The 14,134-nt window shown below is 60.1% G+C and overlaps 1 protein-coding gene across 2 annotated transcripts in view; it reads right to left on the bottom strand.

Annotated features, from left to right (window-relative positions):
* FRMD5 (FERM domain containing 5) overlaps positions 1–13,853 on the bottom strand; it is a 63,846-nt gene extending 49,993 nt beyond the window's left edge. Inside the window, exon 1 of one of the 2 annotated variants that reach the window (XM_038147290.1) lies at positions 13,599–13,853. In XM_038147290.1, coding sequence (XP_038003218.1) covers positions 13,599–13,700 — 102 coding nt within the window. In that variant the 5' untranslated portion in view covers positions 13,701–13,853. The remainder of the gene's footprint in view (positions 1–13,598) is intronic. The other variant, XM_038147289.1, reaches the window with a different exon arrangement.
* Between the last annotated feature and the right edge of the window lie 281 nt (positions 13,854–14,134).

Below are 14,134 nucleotides of genomic sequence, written 5' to 3'. Positions count from 1 at the left end.
CTGCCCCTCAGGGTGTCTGTCTGTCCATCCCAGAGCTCCCATTCCACGGCCCTGCCCCGCAGGGTGTCTGTCTGTCCATCCCAGAGCTCCCCTTCCACAGCCCTGCCCCGCAGGGTGTCTGTCTGTCCGTCCCAGTGCTCCCATCACAGCAGACCCGCTGCAGTGGTGCTGAGGGCAGGGTCAGGCTCCACTGGGATGGCAAAGCTGAGCCTGTGTCCTGGGAGCTGCGGGTGCGCACACCTGGCTGTGGGTACACACCTGGCTGCAGGTGCACACACCTGGCTGTAAGTTTGGGGACACACCTGGCTGCAGGTGCACACACCTGGCTGTAGTTTTGGGTACACACCTGGCTGTAGTTTTGGGGACACACACCTGGCTGCAGGTGCGCACACCTGGCTGTAATTTTGGGGACACACCTGGCTGCAGGTGCGCACACCTGGCTGTAATTTTGGGGACACACCTGGCTGCAGGTGCGCACACCTGGCTGTAATTTTGGGGACACACACCTGGCTGCAGGTGCACACACCTGGCAGTAGTTTTGGGTGCACACACCTGGCTGCAGATACACACACCTAGCTGTAATTTTGGGTACACACCTGGCAGTAGTTTTGGGGACACACCTGGCTGCAGGTGCACACACCCAGCTGTAATTTTGGGGACACACCTGGCTGCAGGTGCACACACCTGGCAGTAGTTTTGGGTACACACCTGGCTGCAGGTGCACACACCTGGCAGCAGTTTTGGGGACACGGAGCAGGCTGCAAGAAGGAGAAGCCTCGGGATTGGAGGGGAAGGCTCAGCTCGGGAGATGAGCGCCCGTGCTGCACAAAGGCACACTGAGCCAGACAAAGCGCTCTCCCGGCTGATATTCTTAGGATGGTATCGAATTCGTTAGGAAGATGGAACAGCAGGAGATGTGATTTACCTATTTCACACAAGCACTGGATATCCTGCAGCAGGGCAAATTGATTTACAGAGCCGGGAGGCAACGCAGCGCTCCGAGAGATTGTTTACTGACCCACAGAGGGCAAAGCCTCGTGGGGAAAAGGTGGGTGCAGCCTGCCACGGCAGCCCCAAGCACCGAGGAGGGGATGGGAGAGGATGGGGGAGAGGATGGGCACCAAGGAGAGGATGGGCAGAGGATGAGCATGAAGGAGAGGATGGGCAGAGGATGGGCACCCAGGAGAGGATGGGCACCAAGGAGAGGATGGGAGAGGATGGGCAGAGGATGGGCACCAAGGAGGGGATGGGCACCAAGGAGGGGATGGGCAGAGGATGGGTGTTGTTTTTAAGGTGAAGAAAAAAGGGGGAACGTTTATTTTTTAATTCTAATATTTATAGTTTTTAAAAGTGACAGTGGATCGGAGGGTGACAGTGCCACCTCTCCAATGACACTGGACCAGCCAACAGTTTATCAAATTTTTTCTTCCTTCATAAAGGAATTTAAAACAATGAGTTAATTACAGAAAGTGTGTGAGAAAGTTTGTTGCAAGAATGTAAATTAGAAGGCTTAGAAAATCTTAAAAAATTAAGGCAACAGATGGGCACCAAGGAGAGGATGGGAGAGGATGGGCACCAAGGAGAGGATGGGCACCAAGGAGTGGCAGAGAGAGGGTGCCCAGGGCAGTGGTGGCCTCCCACATGGCTGAGCCCAGGGCACAGCTTGGCAGAGGGAGGCAGTTCCTCAGCCGAGACCGTAATTCCTGTTAGGATAACCCCCAGGCATGGAACAGCGCTTTAGGATGAGGCTTTGAGGAAATGAACTAGAGTAAAACACTCTTTTACAGCAAACTCTCTCCCGTGAGCACAGCGAGGCCCTGGCACAGGGCAAAGGGCCTGCCCAGCCTCACGGGAAGGATTCCACCCCAGCGTCCCATCCATCCCTGCCCTCTGAATGGGATCCATTCCCTGTCCCGTCCCTCCAGCCCTCGTCCCAGACCCCCCTCGGGTTTCCCCCAGCCCCGCTGCGGACGCTGCCCTTTGTGGGGAGCACAGACCCATTCCTCAGAGCCTCCCTTTGTCAGCCGAGCCCTCTCCAGCTCCTTCCCACCAGAGGTAATTACCTTAAGAGCTCATTAGGGCCGCAGGATGCGCGGCTGCTGCCTGGAAATCGGGCTCTATTTTTATCCCGTCCGAGTAAAACGTGGCAGATTGACAAGAGCTGTCCCTCCGGCAGGAAGGCAACTGGCTTGTGACAAATGACCTTCCTTTTGCTAAAAAAACCAGTTCCTGTCCCTCCCGAGCGGCTGGGACACCCCTGCCCACCCGGCCCCGCGTCCAGCGCTGCTCTGCCAGCGTTCCAGCTGCGTGGGCAAGGACAGGGTGACCCAGCAGCACCCGCAGGGACCCTGCACCCCAACCCGGGGCTGCACGGGCCGCCAGCACCCGGGGCGCTGTGCAAAGCCCCTCCTGGCACCAAGGAGCTCTCCAGGAACAGACTCCATGGGTCCTCCCCAAATCCCAGCCATAAGCCTGCCCCCCACGGCCCCTGGTCACCCCCACGGCCGGGCAGATGCTCCCAGAGTCTCTGCACAAGCAGGAGGATGTCAAACACGCTGGAAATGCGTATGGATTGCAAGGCCATAAATATTTGAAGGGGCTGAGTGAGTCTGTTCTAACGCTGTGCAAGCTCCAGTGCCCCTCAGCCCTTGCCTTGGCCGGGATGCCAATCCCTGTGGCTCGCTGACTGTCCAAATAAAGAGCAGGATAATTGCAGCGCTTACAGAAGCCTCTGCAGTTTATCAGAGGGCTTTTTTCCTGAGCACACCTGAAAGGAGCCAGAAGCACTCACCCCTGCCCTGCCTGCTCCGTGCCAGGCTTCTGTCCTGCCAGGCTGCTCACCTGGAAGAGCACAGCGGCCGAAATTCCCCTGCCTGCACCCCGAGGGCACCCCCGGGAATGGGAATGGGAATGGCACAGCTCCTGGGGGAGCCCCGACACCCCAGCACCCAGCACAGGCTGCACCCAGGGCACTGCCGCGCGGCACGGGGCAGCACCGGGGACGGGCGGTGGCAGTGTCCCCTGCCTGCCACCAGCCCCGCTCCCGTTCCCCAGGCAATCCCCGGCCCTTCCGGCCGCACTCCGCGCTCATTCTCCGCTCTGTCCCCAGAAATCCGTGAACGAAGCAGGGGAGTGGAGCCGGGCAGTGTGGGGTCAGCTCCAGGCAGTGTGTGGGGTCAGCTCCCCCGGGCAGTGTGGGGTCAGCTGCTCCAGGCTGACTGACGCTGCCCCTGTCCTGCACACAAACCGGGGCTGCAGCCTTTCTGAGCAGGTTCAACTTCATCCTCGGCTCACGGGGACTGCACGGGGTGTAAAACCCCACAGGGTGTAAAGCCCACCCAGCTGAGCCACTGCTGACCCTGCTGTGTGTCCCACAGGCCACCGAGCCACTGCCACCTGGGGTCTGCCTGCTGGAGGTGGCACTCGAGCCACTGCCATCCCAGGGTGTGCCTGCTGGAGGTGGCACTTCCAGCCGCTGCCACCCCAGGGCTGTGCTCGCTGGAGGTGGCACTTCTAGCCACTGCCACCCCGGGCTGTGCTCGCTGGAGGTGTCACTTCCAGCCACTGCCACCCCGGGCTGTGCCCGCTGGAGGTGGCACTCGAGCCGCTGCCACCCCGGGCTGTGCCCGCTGGAGGTGGCACTTCCATCCACTGCCATCCCAGGGTGTGCCCGCTGGAGGTGGCCGTCTCGGAGGGCTGAGGAGGAGCGCACGGGGAGCGGGCACTCAGGTAAGAGCAGCAGCTGCAGCGCAGAAGCTCCCTGGCTCTCCCGGCTCCCGCAGCGCCTTTGCCCCGGGGCTGGAGCAGTGCCCATCAGCCGCCGCACAGACGCCAGCCGCGTCCCGAACCAGAGCTCGGGGACAGCCCAGCGGGCCGGGAATCACACACCGCCCCCGGCAGCCCCAGAGCGCCCAGCCGCTCCCCAGCACGCCCCTGACACCCCGGAGCCGTCCATCCCTGCGCTGGTGACAAACCCGAGGGAGGAGGAGCGCTCTGGGGACAGCCCGGGGGCTGCGGCTTTGCTCGGAGCCAGGGGACGTGCCCCGTGTGCCCCTGCTGGCACGGCAGCACCCGGCAGCCAGGGAGGAGCCGTTTATCCATTATTGCTCCGTTGGATCAGTTTTGCACCTCGCTCCTGCCCAGAACAAAGCCCAGCTGTGGGGTTCCATGGAGGGAGTGTGCTCCTGCCTGGAAGGGTGACAGGGCACAGCCCTGCTGAGCTCCCCGGGTGGCTCCGAGCCCCCTCGGCTTCATCCAAGCCCCTCTTGAAGAAATCAGTCGCCAAAGCAGAAACCACAGGCAGAAAAAAGCCCCGTGGTGAGCTCCAGGAGTCACTCCCAGGAGCGGTGACAGGCTGGGGAAACATTCCCTGCTGGTTTGGGGGCTGGTATCAGCCTGCACACGGGAACAAGGCCAGCCTGAGATCACACGGGGAACAAATGCTGGGGGAGAAAGGAGGGACAGCAGTGACAATGGCCACAGGGAGAAAAGTCTGTGTGGGTTTAGGAGAAGAACCTTAATATTGAAAAAGAGCCCAGGATCATCGAGATTTCAGAGGAACTTGATCCAAGAGAGCACTGGGGAGGAGGTCTGACAGAGCCAGGGAGAGGGCTGGAGCCAAGGCTCAGTGCCACGGTGCCAGGGGGCCACCAGTGTCCCTGGGCAGATGGAGGAGGACGGGCTGGCACAGCAGGAATGCTCCCAGTACCCATCACACCTCCACTGCCCTGCTCCTGCTCCACTGCCTCTGCAAGCCCAGCCCTCTCCTCTGCTCCTGCGCTTCTGCTGCCCCCACAGCTCTTCTCTTCCAATGGCCCCGGGAGCTCCAGGTTTTCAGGTCCCAAAAACACTCTGTTCTCATTCCACATTTCCTTTGGAAAGCCATTTTTACTTGCAAGCCAGAAATATTAGTCAGCAAACCATACAGTGCAAGGCTAATGAGAACTAGATCGATTCATGAAAAGTACCTGCTCAGCAAATTTATTATTTTTCAAACATAAGTTTATTGGATTCCAGCTTTTTTTTCCCCCAGTCCCAAAACACTGCCCATTCAATGAGTTAAGTGTATAAGGGATAGCTGCAATTGCTACCTGATCCATATATTCTTAAAGCCTCTTTGCAGCTCCAGAATGGCTGACTCAATTTTTGTCATTTTTTTTATTGAAGAAAAATCCCCTATAGGCAGCTGGATGGATATTTCCTTTGGGACCCCAGCCTGTGTTCCAGGGTAAGAGCCAACACGAAGCAGCCACTATAAACCCTCTGAAAAACACAAGCCCCTCATCGATGTGACAGATATGCCACTATAATTAAAGTCTTTGGCAACAGACATTATGCAGCCAAAATATTCTATTTCGGGCTGCAGCATTGATCAGACCCTGACATCACACATCAGCGAGCTGAGGCCTTGCTGGCCGTGGGAGCTGCTGTTAATGATCGTGGAGAAAAACCACCTGGATTGCCTGGTGAGACACCAGCACCTGCCAGGCCCACCTGCATCCCCCTCCTGAGCCAGCCCGAGGGTTTGCCCCTGCTCAGGAGCCCAGGGCTCGTGTTCTTTACTGCCAGGTAGGAAAGATTAAAATACGTGTGAACCTTGAGTTTCCAGTGAGCTGCCCAGTGCAGGGACCTGGCACTGCCAGGACAGGAAAATGGGACTTGGCTACAGTGGCACTGCAGGAACGGAGGGAGGCTCCCAGCCCAAACAGCCAAAGAAAGGATGGGAAAATTACTATGGCAGAATTATCCTGATAAAACCATCGGGGCAGAGCCAGCAATGCCTGCGCCTCCCCAGGAGGGACTGCCCAAGCTTTCCATTTTCCCAACACGAAGTACAGGACAAAGAACCAGGGAGGGGTGCAGGCTGTTCCCTCTCTGCAGAGGAGCTGTTTCAATTCACAGCCACTTTCCTGGCCAGGACCAAAGGCCGGACAGCCTGGGAACACAAACCCTGCCCGGTTTCCGTAAGCAGGACTGGGATCGTGCAGGGATGGAGAGGCAGAGTGAGTGGATCCCGTGGTCTGAGCACAGCCCTGCCCCACCCCGGGGTTACATAAACCCAGCTCTGATGGGCATCGGCCGCGACAGCCGCTGCCTTCGCTGAGCAAAATCAGATTTTCCTGGACTTCAGCCCCCAGATAACAAGCTGGAGGAAGCAGAATGGCATCTTGCATTCTGTGCGTGCGCAATTAACCAGGTTCCTCGTGAAATTTCAGCTGCCAAGTCACTTCTGTGGACAAAGACAAGCACCGGTGAAGGTGATGAGCTTGGAGGGTAATTAATGCCCAAGTGTAATTAAGGGCAGAGCAGGGCCTGCAGCTTTAAAAGGACAATGCAGGAGGGACAAAATGCCCAGCTGATCACCAGGATCCCATTGGATCATTCCTCAAGTTACAGAAGTCCTGGTTTTGCTTAGGAAATAAAGAGTATTTCTCCACCAGCACCTGAAGCCTGTTGCCACACCTGCCCTGGCCCTGCCTGGGAAAACATCAGAATCCCAAGACCAGGCACTGATTGCAAATAAAATGATCAAATCCCAGAATGGTTTGGGTGGGAAGGATTCTTAATGGTCATCCAGTGCCACCCCTGACACCTCCCACTGTCCCAGGTGCTCCAGCCCCAGTGTCCAGCCTGGCCTTGGGCACTGCCAGGGATCCAGGGGCACCACAGCTGCTCTGGGCACCTGTGCCAGGCCTGCCCACCCTGCCAGGGAACAATTCCTTCCTTCTCACCTATCCCTGCCCTCTGGAAGGAAACACACTTCCAAATGATTTATTTTCTGAAGAGGAAGGAGCTGGCCTGCAGGATCTGGGCAGAAGAGCTGGCACATCTCTGCCAGCAGCGCTCACCTGGCTGCTGCCCCAGCACCCTCTGGCATCCTGACTCAAACCACGCGGGCACACACGCCGCTGGGAGAAACACGTTTCATAAGGTTTCGTCTCATTTTCAATTTTTTATTTCTATTTCCCAGGAGTGCCAGCGCTGCACGCGCTGACGGAGCTCGGTGACGCGTGGGGACGCTCCCCCTGCCAGTCCCTGCTCGGCCCAGCACAACCACAGACACATTTGGTGTCCCTGAGCCCCAGCTCCCGCACGGAGCTGGCGTGCTCCCACCCCCTGCCCTTCACGCTCCTCTTCCTCACTGAGCAGAAGGGCTGCGGCAGGCCCGGGGCTCCGGCAGGGCCGTGCTGCTCCCGCTGCCAGCTCCACCCCGGGCACGGGCTGCAGGTGCTGCTGCCTCGGGGACAGCTCCAGGAACGCTGCCACCGTGCATTCCTGCCTCTGCTGAGCGAGGACGCCGCGCTTGCCTTCCTCCTGCGCCCGGGCAGCAGCTGGCAGAGCTCTGCTGCCGTGGGCTGGAGCACAAGGGAAACGTCCCTCGTGGTGACAAAGGTGCCACGTAAATCAGGGTTTAGAGAGTGACCGAATGCCACAGTGGGTGCAGCACTGGTGGCAGTACAAGGGGAGGGCCCACAAATCAGGACAGGATATATTTCCTGAGCTCTGAAGCGTCCAGCAGGCTGGTAGGAGCAGCCAGCAGTCAGTAAGTGCTGACCCTGCCAGAGGAGGGCATTTATCCCCACCCTTGGAGACACCTGGTCTAGTGGGACGTGTCCCAGCCCATGGCAAGGGCTTGGAACAAGATGAGCTTCCAGATCCCTTCCAACCCAAACCATTTAATGATTCCATGATTCGGTGATCCCTTCCAGTCATCCCCAGCCCTGGCATGACAAACTCTGGCCCAGGGCAGCCACAGTGTCCATCAGAACCTGCTGCCATCCCTGTGCTGTGCTAGAGCCACCGTCCCTGCAGACGCTCACCGTGGACACACCGGCCTCACAGCAATTCCAGATCATCAATGCTCCCCTACTGCTGGGATAATTTACCCTGGAAACATTTCAAAGAGAAGAATTTGACCCGAAACCTTCATATTTGCAGAAACAACTCCGGAGCTTGCTGTAACCAAACAATAATTGGGTTTTCTGCCCACAAACAAGTGGCTGATGGCAGTGGCAGCAGTCAGGGCTCTGCCACAGTCCCCGGGCTAAGGAGGGATTGTCTGCTCTCCACAAGACGGATGGCAAATAAACCTCACACATCCCCCACAGCAAACCCTTGGCTTATTCCTGGCCTTCTCAGCGGCACGCGACACGAGACAAAAATAAGCACAAGCCACCCTGGAACACGAAGGGCCCATCAAGGAGCCACCCCCCGAGCCAAGCAGCAAAACCCTGGCACAGGGTGCCCCGAGCAGCTGTGGCTGCCCCTGGACCCCTGGCAGTGCCAAGGCCAGGCTGGACACTGGGGCTGGAGCACCTGGGACAGTGGCAGTGTCCCTGCCATGGCAGGGTGGCTCTGGCTGGGCTCTGAGGTCCCTCCCAGCCCACAGCACTCCAGGATTCTGTGATGCCACACACCCTGCAAGGACCCCACCCCTGCATGAGCTGGGGAGGAGTTTCCAGAGACTGAAGGCACCTCCAGCGGGGCGCTGCCCACCAGCACTGGTGGCATCTCCAGGAGGGTCTCACTCCCCACCCACTCCTTGTGCACCCCACGCACGGCGTCCAGAGGAGCCAGCCACGAGGTTCCCGTGGCCAAGCAGACGTGCCAGGTCACAGAGGCATCTCAGGAGCTGTCAGTGCCCCTGGTCCTGTGCAGGGCAGACCAAGGCATCGTGTGAGTCCCGGCGCTGCCGGCGCGTGGCCACCGACGTCATCCCCGCGGCCACGATCCCGCTGGGCCCCCGGAGCTGACTCAAAAATTAAAAATAGGTGGGCTGCTCACGGCACTTTCAGTATTCCCCAGACGCCTCAAAAAGAGCCTCCTGCTGCACGTTACCGAATTCTGACACGACAGAAGGAGCAAATTCCTTTTTCCCCGTGCTGTGGTACACATCCCCCTGCAATGGCACCTCTGTGTGTGAGCAGGAGCGTGCGGACATCTACATCTCTATCTGACTCCGTGTCTATATTTGCCTTCAGCATCTTCCGCAGGAAAGTGATAAGCAAAGTAGTTCTGTCAGGAAATTGGCTCCTGAGAGGGGAATAGCCGGCGGGTTCACAGCAGGTAACGTTGTAAAACAGGTATGAAAAGCGAGCAGAAAACAGACATTTCGGCTGGTGGAGAAAGAACAGCGACGGAAATATTTTCCACGGGTTTGCAAAACGGCTTGGGGTTTTGCTCCCACTGAATTGTGAGTGAATATTGACCCCCATTTCCAGTGGACATTTAGTGGATGTTTTCCTCAGCTGCCTTCTGTATCTTTTGGACATAAATTTAAGAGGAAAAGGAGATGAAATGCTTCTTTGACTGCTGTTTTCCCTTCAAACTCATTGTGCATTTCAGGCAGCTCCCTCCCGAGCCTAGAAAACCAAGTGTATGCAAATGCTGGAGCCAGGGGCGAAGGAGCTGCCCCGCCAGCACAACTCACAGAGACACAGCTGAGCCACGGCGACGGGATCTGCTGCACACACACTTCCACGGCTATGAATAAAAACATGGCTTTGAGCAGCCAACAGCAAAGCCGTGCTGACGTGTTCAGCCTCCCTGGGACCCTCAGCCCGGGACCTTCAACCTGGGACCCCCAGCCCAGGACCCCAGCCCAGGACCCTCAGCCCAGGACCTTCAACCTGGGACCCCCAGCCCAGGACCCTCAGTCAGGACCCTCAGCCTGGGACCCTCAGTCAGGACCCCCAGCCCGGGACCCTCAGTCAGGACCCCCAGCCCAGGACCCCCAGCCCAGGTTCCCCAGCCCCCCACATGCTGCATTTCTGTCAATGGCTTTAGCCCTGGCCCCTGTCCCCACACTCTGGCTCCAGCTGCAGAGGGAAGGGAGGGCTCTGGGACAGACAGACAGACACCACAGCTGGGCACAGCTGTCTGGTGGCGCTGCCGGGGGTGGCCCTGTCCCCCCAGCGTGTCCCCGTGCTCGGGGCTCGCCCCTGCGGAAGCAGCGGTCTCCTAACCTACTTCCCGGGAAAGGCAACTGGAAACTCTCAGAAGATAAAAAGATAATGAACAAATAACCTTCACTGCCACAAAGCCCCAGCTCCCCTTTGTGCTGCTGCCTGATATTAATGATCCTGTCAGGGCTCCTGAAGAACTTCGTGCTCCAAGTGGGAAGCAGGGGGTTTGTCCCAGAGTGCCGCCAGGAGCTCGCTTTCATTTCTTCCAATCTCAGGCAAGAAAGTTCTTACATTCCGCATCTAAGAAACCATATATTTATTTTCTCACATCTCCACGTTCCTGTCGTTCTACTGGGGTTTGAAACAAAACACCACTGTCTTTTCAGGAAAACGCCTGATGCATCGAGCAACGGCAAATCATTAATTATTTCGAGCCTTTTATGCCACCACTGACACCACAGCGAAGAATTTAAAACATTTCCTCAGACAAGCAACTCCCTGACAGCAAACCACAGCACTGCTGGGTGTTTCAGAGCTCCTTTCATGCCGACGGCGCTGCGAGGAGCCTGGCCAGCAGCCACGGAGCACGAGGGGTGAAACTCCAATTAAGCACACGGCCACACCAGCCCCTCACCACGGAGACGAGCACAGCACCTTTAGGAATGGCTGCCCCTCTCTGTGAGCCCCCTCTCCTCGTCTCGGGACAGCGACACCATCACCAGGGTCCCCACGGCCGCAGGTGGCACCAGCACGTGCCAAGGGATGGGGCAGGGATGGCGTCGTTGCCTTCCCACACCTGCAGGACCCCACGCACAAGCCTCCACCTTCACTGCCTGCGGAGGTGCCGGCGTGGCCTGTGGCACTGCCAAACACCAGCTTTACCAGCCCAGAGCCCAACATGTCCCTGTTCAGGCAGCGAGTGCTGGCAGGGCTGAGGGCCCAGCCCTGCCCGCTGGCAGACACAGACCGACCCGGACAGACGCTGGGACAGCAGCTTCCCCGAACCAGCAAACGCTGGAATTCACAACAAAACCTCAGGACAAGGGGTTCACAGGTTCCCTGCCCTGACCCACTGCTCCCCGTGCCCATGGCACCTCTGTCCTCCCAACAGCAGCTGGGGGGCCCCGGGGATGAGTCCTCCAGGCTCCTCTGCCTGCTTGGATGGGCTGTTCAGGAGGGAAAATTCGGGAAGAAAAAGAGGAAGGATTCATCCCAGCTCAGACAATGAGCTGCTCGTTCTGCATGGGAATATGAACAAAGCAAACCTTGGAAAATCAAATAAAAAAGGCTTTATTTAGAAGCAGAATGCTCAGGTATTATCTGGCAGCAGCAAACCCCTACTCACACACCTTCATCAAGCACAGCCAGAGGTTAATTTCATGACAGGTTTAACCGATGCCATTATCTGAAATGTAAATAAACCTGCTCAAAAATCAGCTCTGCCTCCAGCGCTGCTTCCTCCTGTCCTCCCCAGCAGCGAAGCCAGATGACCCGTCAGACAGGCCACGCTCCAGGGAGGGCACAGAGCCCGTCCTCATCCCTGCTGCCAGGGAGGACACACGGGCACAGCAGCAGAACCAAGCACAGGCACAAACTTCCAGCCCCGGCCCCGCTGGCAGACGGATCCCAGAGCTGCGTGAGAGAGCCGCGGCTGCCGCTCCGGCCAGGTTCCCCTGATCCCAGCCAAAACAGAACGACATAAATTACACCCAACAGGCGCAGAACCAGCCGGGGTGAGGAGACACCGTGGATCTCGGCAAGATGTGAAATCTCTGCGCTCGAGAGGGAATGACCTTCAAAACTCATTCAGCGCTCGCAGCCTGCGCGGTGACGGTTCCCTCGCCTGCGAGACATTACACATTCCTGCTATGTTCTCCCTAATTTCGCATGGACTATAAATACTTGGCTCATAAGGCAGCATGAAAGCAAGCGAGAGCAAACGTTTAAGTGGGGTAACCTTGCCTGTCAGGGTAGCGGGAGCAAATTCTCCATCCCTCAGGTCGCGCATGCTAAATGCCAGGAATCCCTGTTTACTATGCTACACGTCAAATATCAGCCGGAATGTGGGACCGAGTCATATTTTCCCTTTAAAAAAAAAATGACATGCAAAATGACGACACCTTGTCAAATTGTCTTAAGGGCAGAAAATCCAGATTTTTCTGAACTGCTCTGCCCACACTTTCTCTCCCAAACTACAGTTTCCCGTTTAATTAGTATTAAAAACAACCTCTGAGAGACGAATTAGTTTGGCTTATGCAAAATAAACTGGGCTGCTGCTCGAGCCGTTTACTGGGTCACACTTTACAACCTCGGTGGGGGAGGTGAGCGGGACCGGCAGCACTAGCACCATTCTTCAGTGGTATTTGCACAAATCACCCTATTTGTCGATTTTGGGCTCTTTAAGCCAAAATGACGGTGCCTCCCATAGCCCGCAGCACCCTTGGTAACCGTCCTTTGGCATTGTCACCAGAAGCAGGTTTGTGCCTGGAAATGAAAGGATGTTCACCCCTCCTTGGCATCACAGGCCGGGGAGGGCTGGGGGCCCCCGAGGCTGGGCGGGGGGAGCTGTTGCTGTTGACGTGTTGAGTCACCTTTACTCAAAACTCTGCCCCGAATTTTCCATCGCCCACGGGCTGGGCTGGGGCCAGCCGCCTCCAGCAGCAATCCCCGCGCGTGCGGCTCCGCACAGGTTTTCGTGAGCTCCCTTGCAAGGATGATGCTGACGGCAGGAATGAAGCGCAGGAGCAGCCGGAGCCAGGGACGCTTCTCTCAGCCCCCGGTCACACGGTCCCGGTACCGGACTCGCTCCAGCGGAGCCCGGGAGCGCCTTTCCCTAGTTTTCAGCAATACGACACATCCCACGACATCTACGCGCTGAGCGACGTCCCTCACAGCCCTGGCAGCACAGGGACACCGGCTGAGGGGCGATGGCCCCGACCGTGGGTCCCGGTCCCGGTCCCGGTCCCGGTCCCTCCCGGCACGGGGGCGCAGGAGGCGGCGGATGCGCGCCCGTCCCCGCCGCTCCGGACGATTACAAAACCCGAGCGCTCATCACGGCGAGCCGGGCGCTAACGGGGGAGGCAGAGCGGGCACCCGGCCTCGGCGGGGCCGGGAGGGTCTGTCCCTGCCAGCAGCACCCCCGCGCATCCCTGCCCCGCAGCATCCCTGCCCCGCTGCATCCCTGCCCCGCAGCATCCCTGCCCCGCAGCATCCCCCGTACTCCACTTCGCACCCACGTCCTCCCCGCGCTGCGCGCAGCCCCCGCGCCCGGCAGCGCAGGGCTCGCCCCGAGCGGCTCCGCGGGGCACGGCCGCGGCTCCCCGGCCCCGGGGCGGCCGTGCCGGGCTGCCGCTGCCCCGCTCCGGCTCCGGGCGCTGCGGGCATCACCGCGCCGGGGGCAGGCGGGCGGCTCTCCGCGCCATCCCCGCGCCCCTCCGCGGCCGGGGGGGGGTCGCGGGCGGCGGGGCTCAGCCCCGGGGCTCTCCCCGCCGCCGGCAGCCGCGGCTCCGGTGGCCGCCCGAGAGCCGGGGGGAGGCGGGCGGCGGAGCGGGGGGGCCGCCTTTGTTGGCGGCGCGGGGCAGCACCGGGCCGCCCCCGCCGCTCCGCTCCTTTTGTCTGCCGGGGCCGGCGGCAGCGCGGCGGCCGCGGGGGCAGCGCGGCCCCGGGGCCGGTGCCGGCGGCGCGGAGGCTGACCTGGATGGTGCAGGTGTACTCGCTGTCGTCCAGCAGCCGCACGGTGCAGTTGTACTCGCGGTCCAGGTTCCTGCTGCTGCCACTCATCCACCTGCTCAGCATCTTCCCGGGGCGCGGGGCGGCGGGCGCTGCCGGAGCCCGGGCTCACATCCCGCTGCCGGCGCGCTGCGGGGCGGTGCGGGGCGGCGCGGGGCGGGGCTGTGGGCGCGCCCCCCGCCCGGCTCGGCCCGGCCCTGCCCGGCCCTGCCCCCGCTGCGGGCGGCGCGGAGCGGAGCGGAGCGAGCGCGGTGCCCGTGCCCGTGCCCTGCCCGGGCCGCGGCGCTCGGCGGGCGGGGAGGAGGCCGGGCCCGGGGGTCGCCCGAGCCGGCCGCGGGGGCCAATCTCGGCGCGGCGGCGGTGACGGGCTCCGCCGCAAACCAATGCGGCACGGGCGGCACGGCCCCGCCGCCTCCGCCGGGAGCCCCGCGCGGGAGGGAGCGGCGGGAGCGGGGGGCGGCTCCGCGGGCACCGGGCGCTCGGCGCTGCGGGGCTCCGCC

Source organism: Motacilla alba, chromosome 10 (genome assembly GCF_015832195.1).
Source record: "Motacilla alba alba isolate MOTALB_02 chromosome 10, Motacilla_alba_V1.0_pri, whole genome shotgun sequence".
Lineage (NCBI taxonomy): Eukaryota > Metazoa > Chordata > Aves > Passeriformes > Motacillidae > Motacilla > Motacilla alba.
The sequence above is the reverse complement of the archived record's forward strand: the minus strand, read 5'-3'. Positions and strand labels throughout refer to the sequence as shown.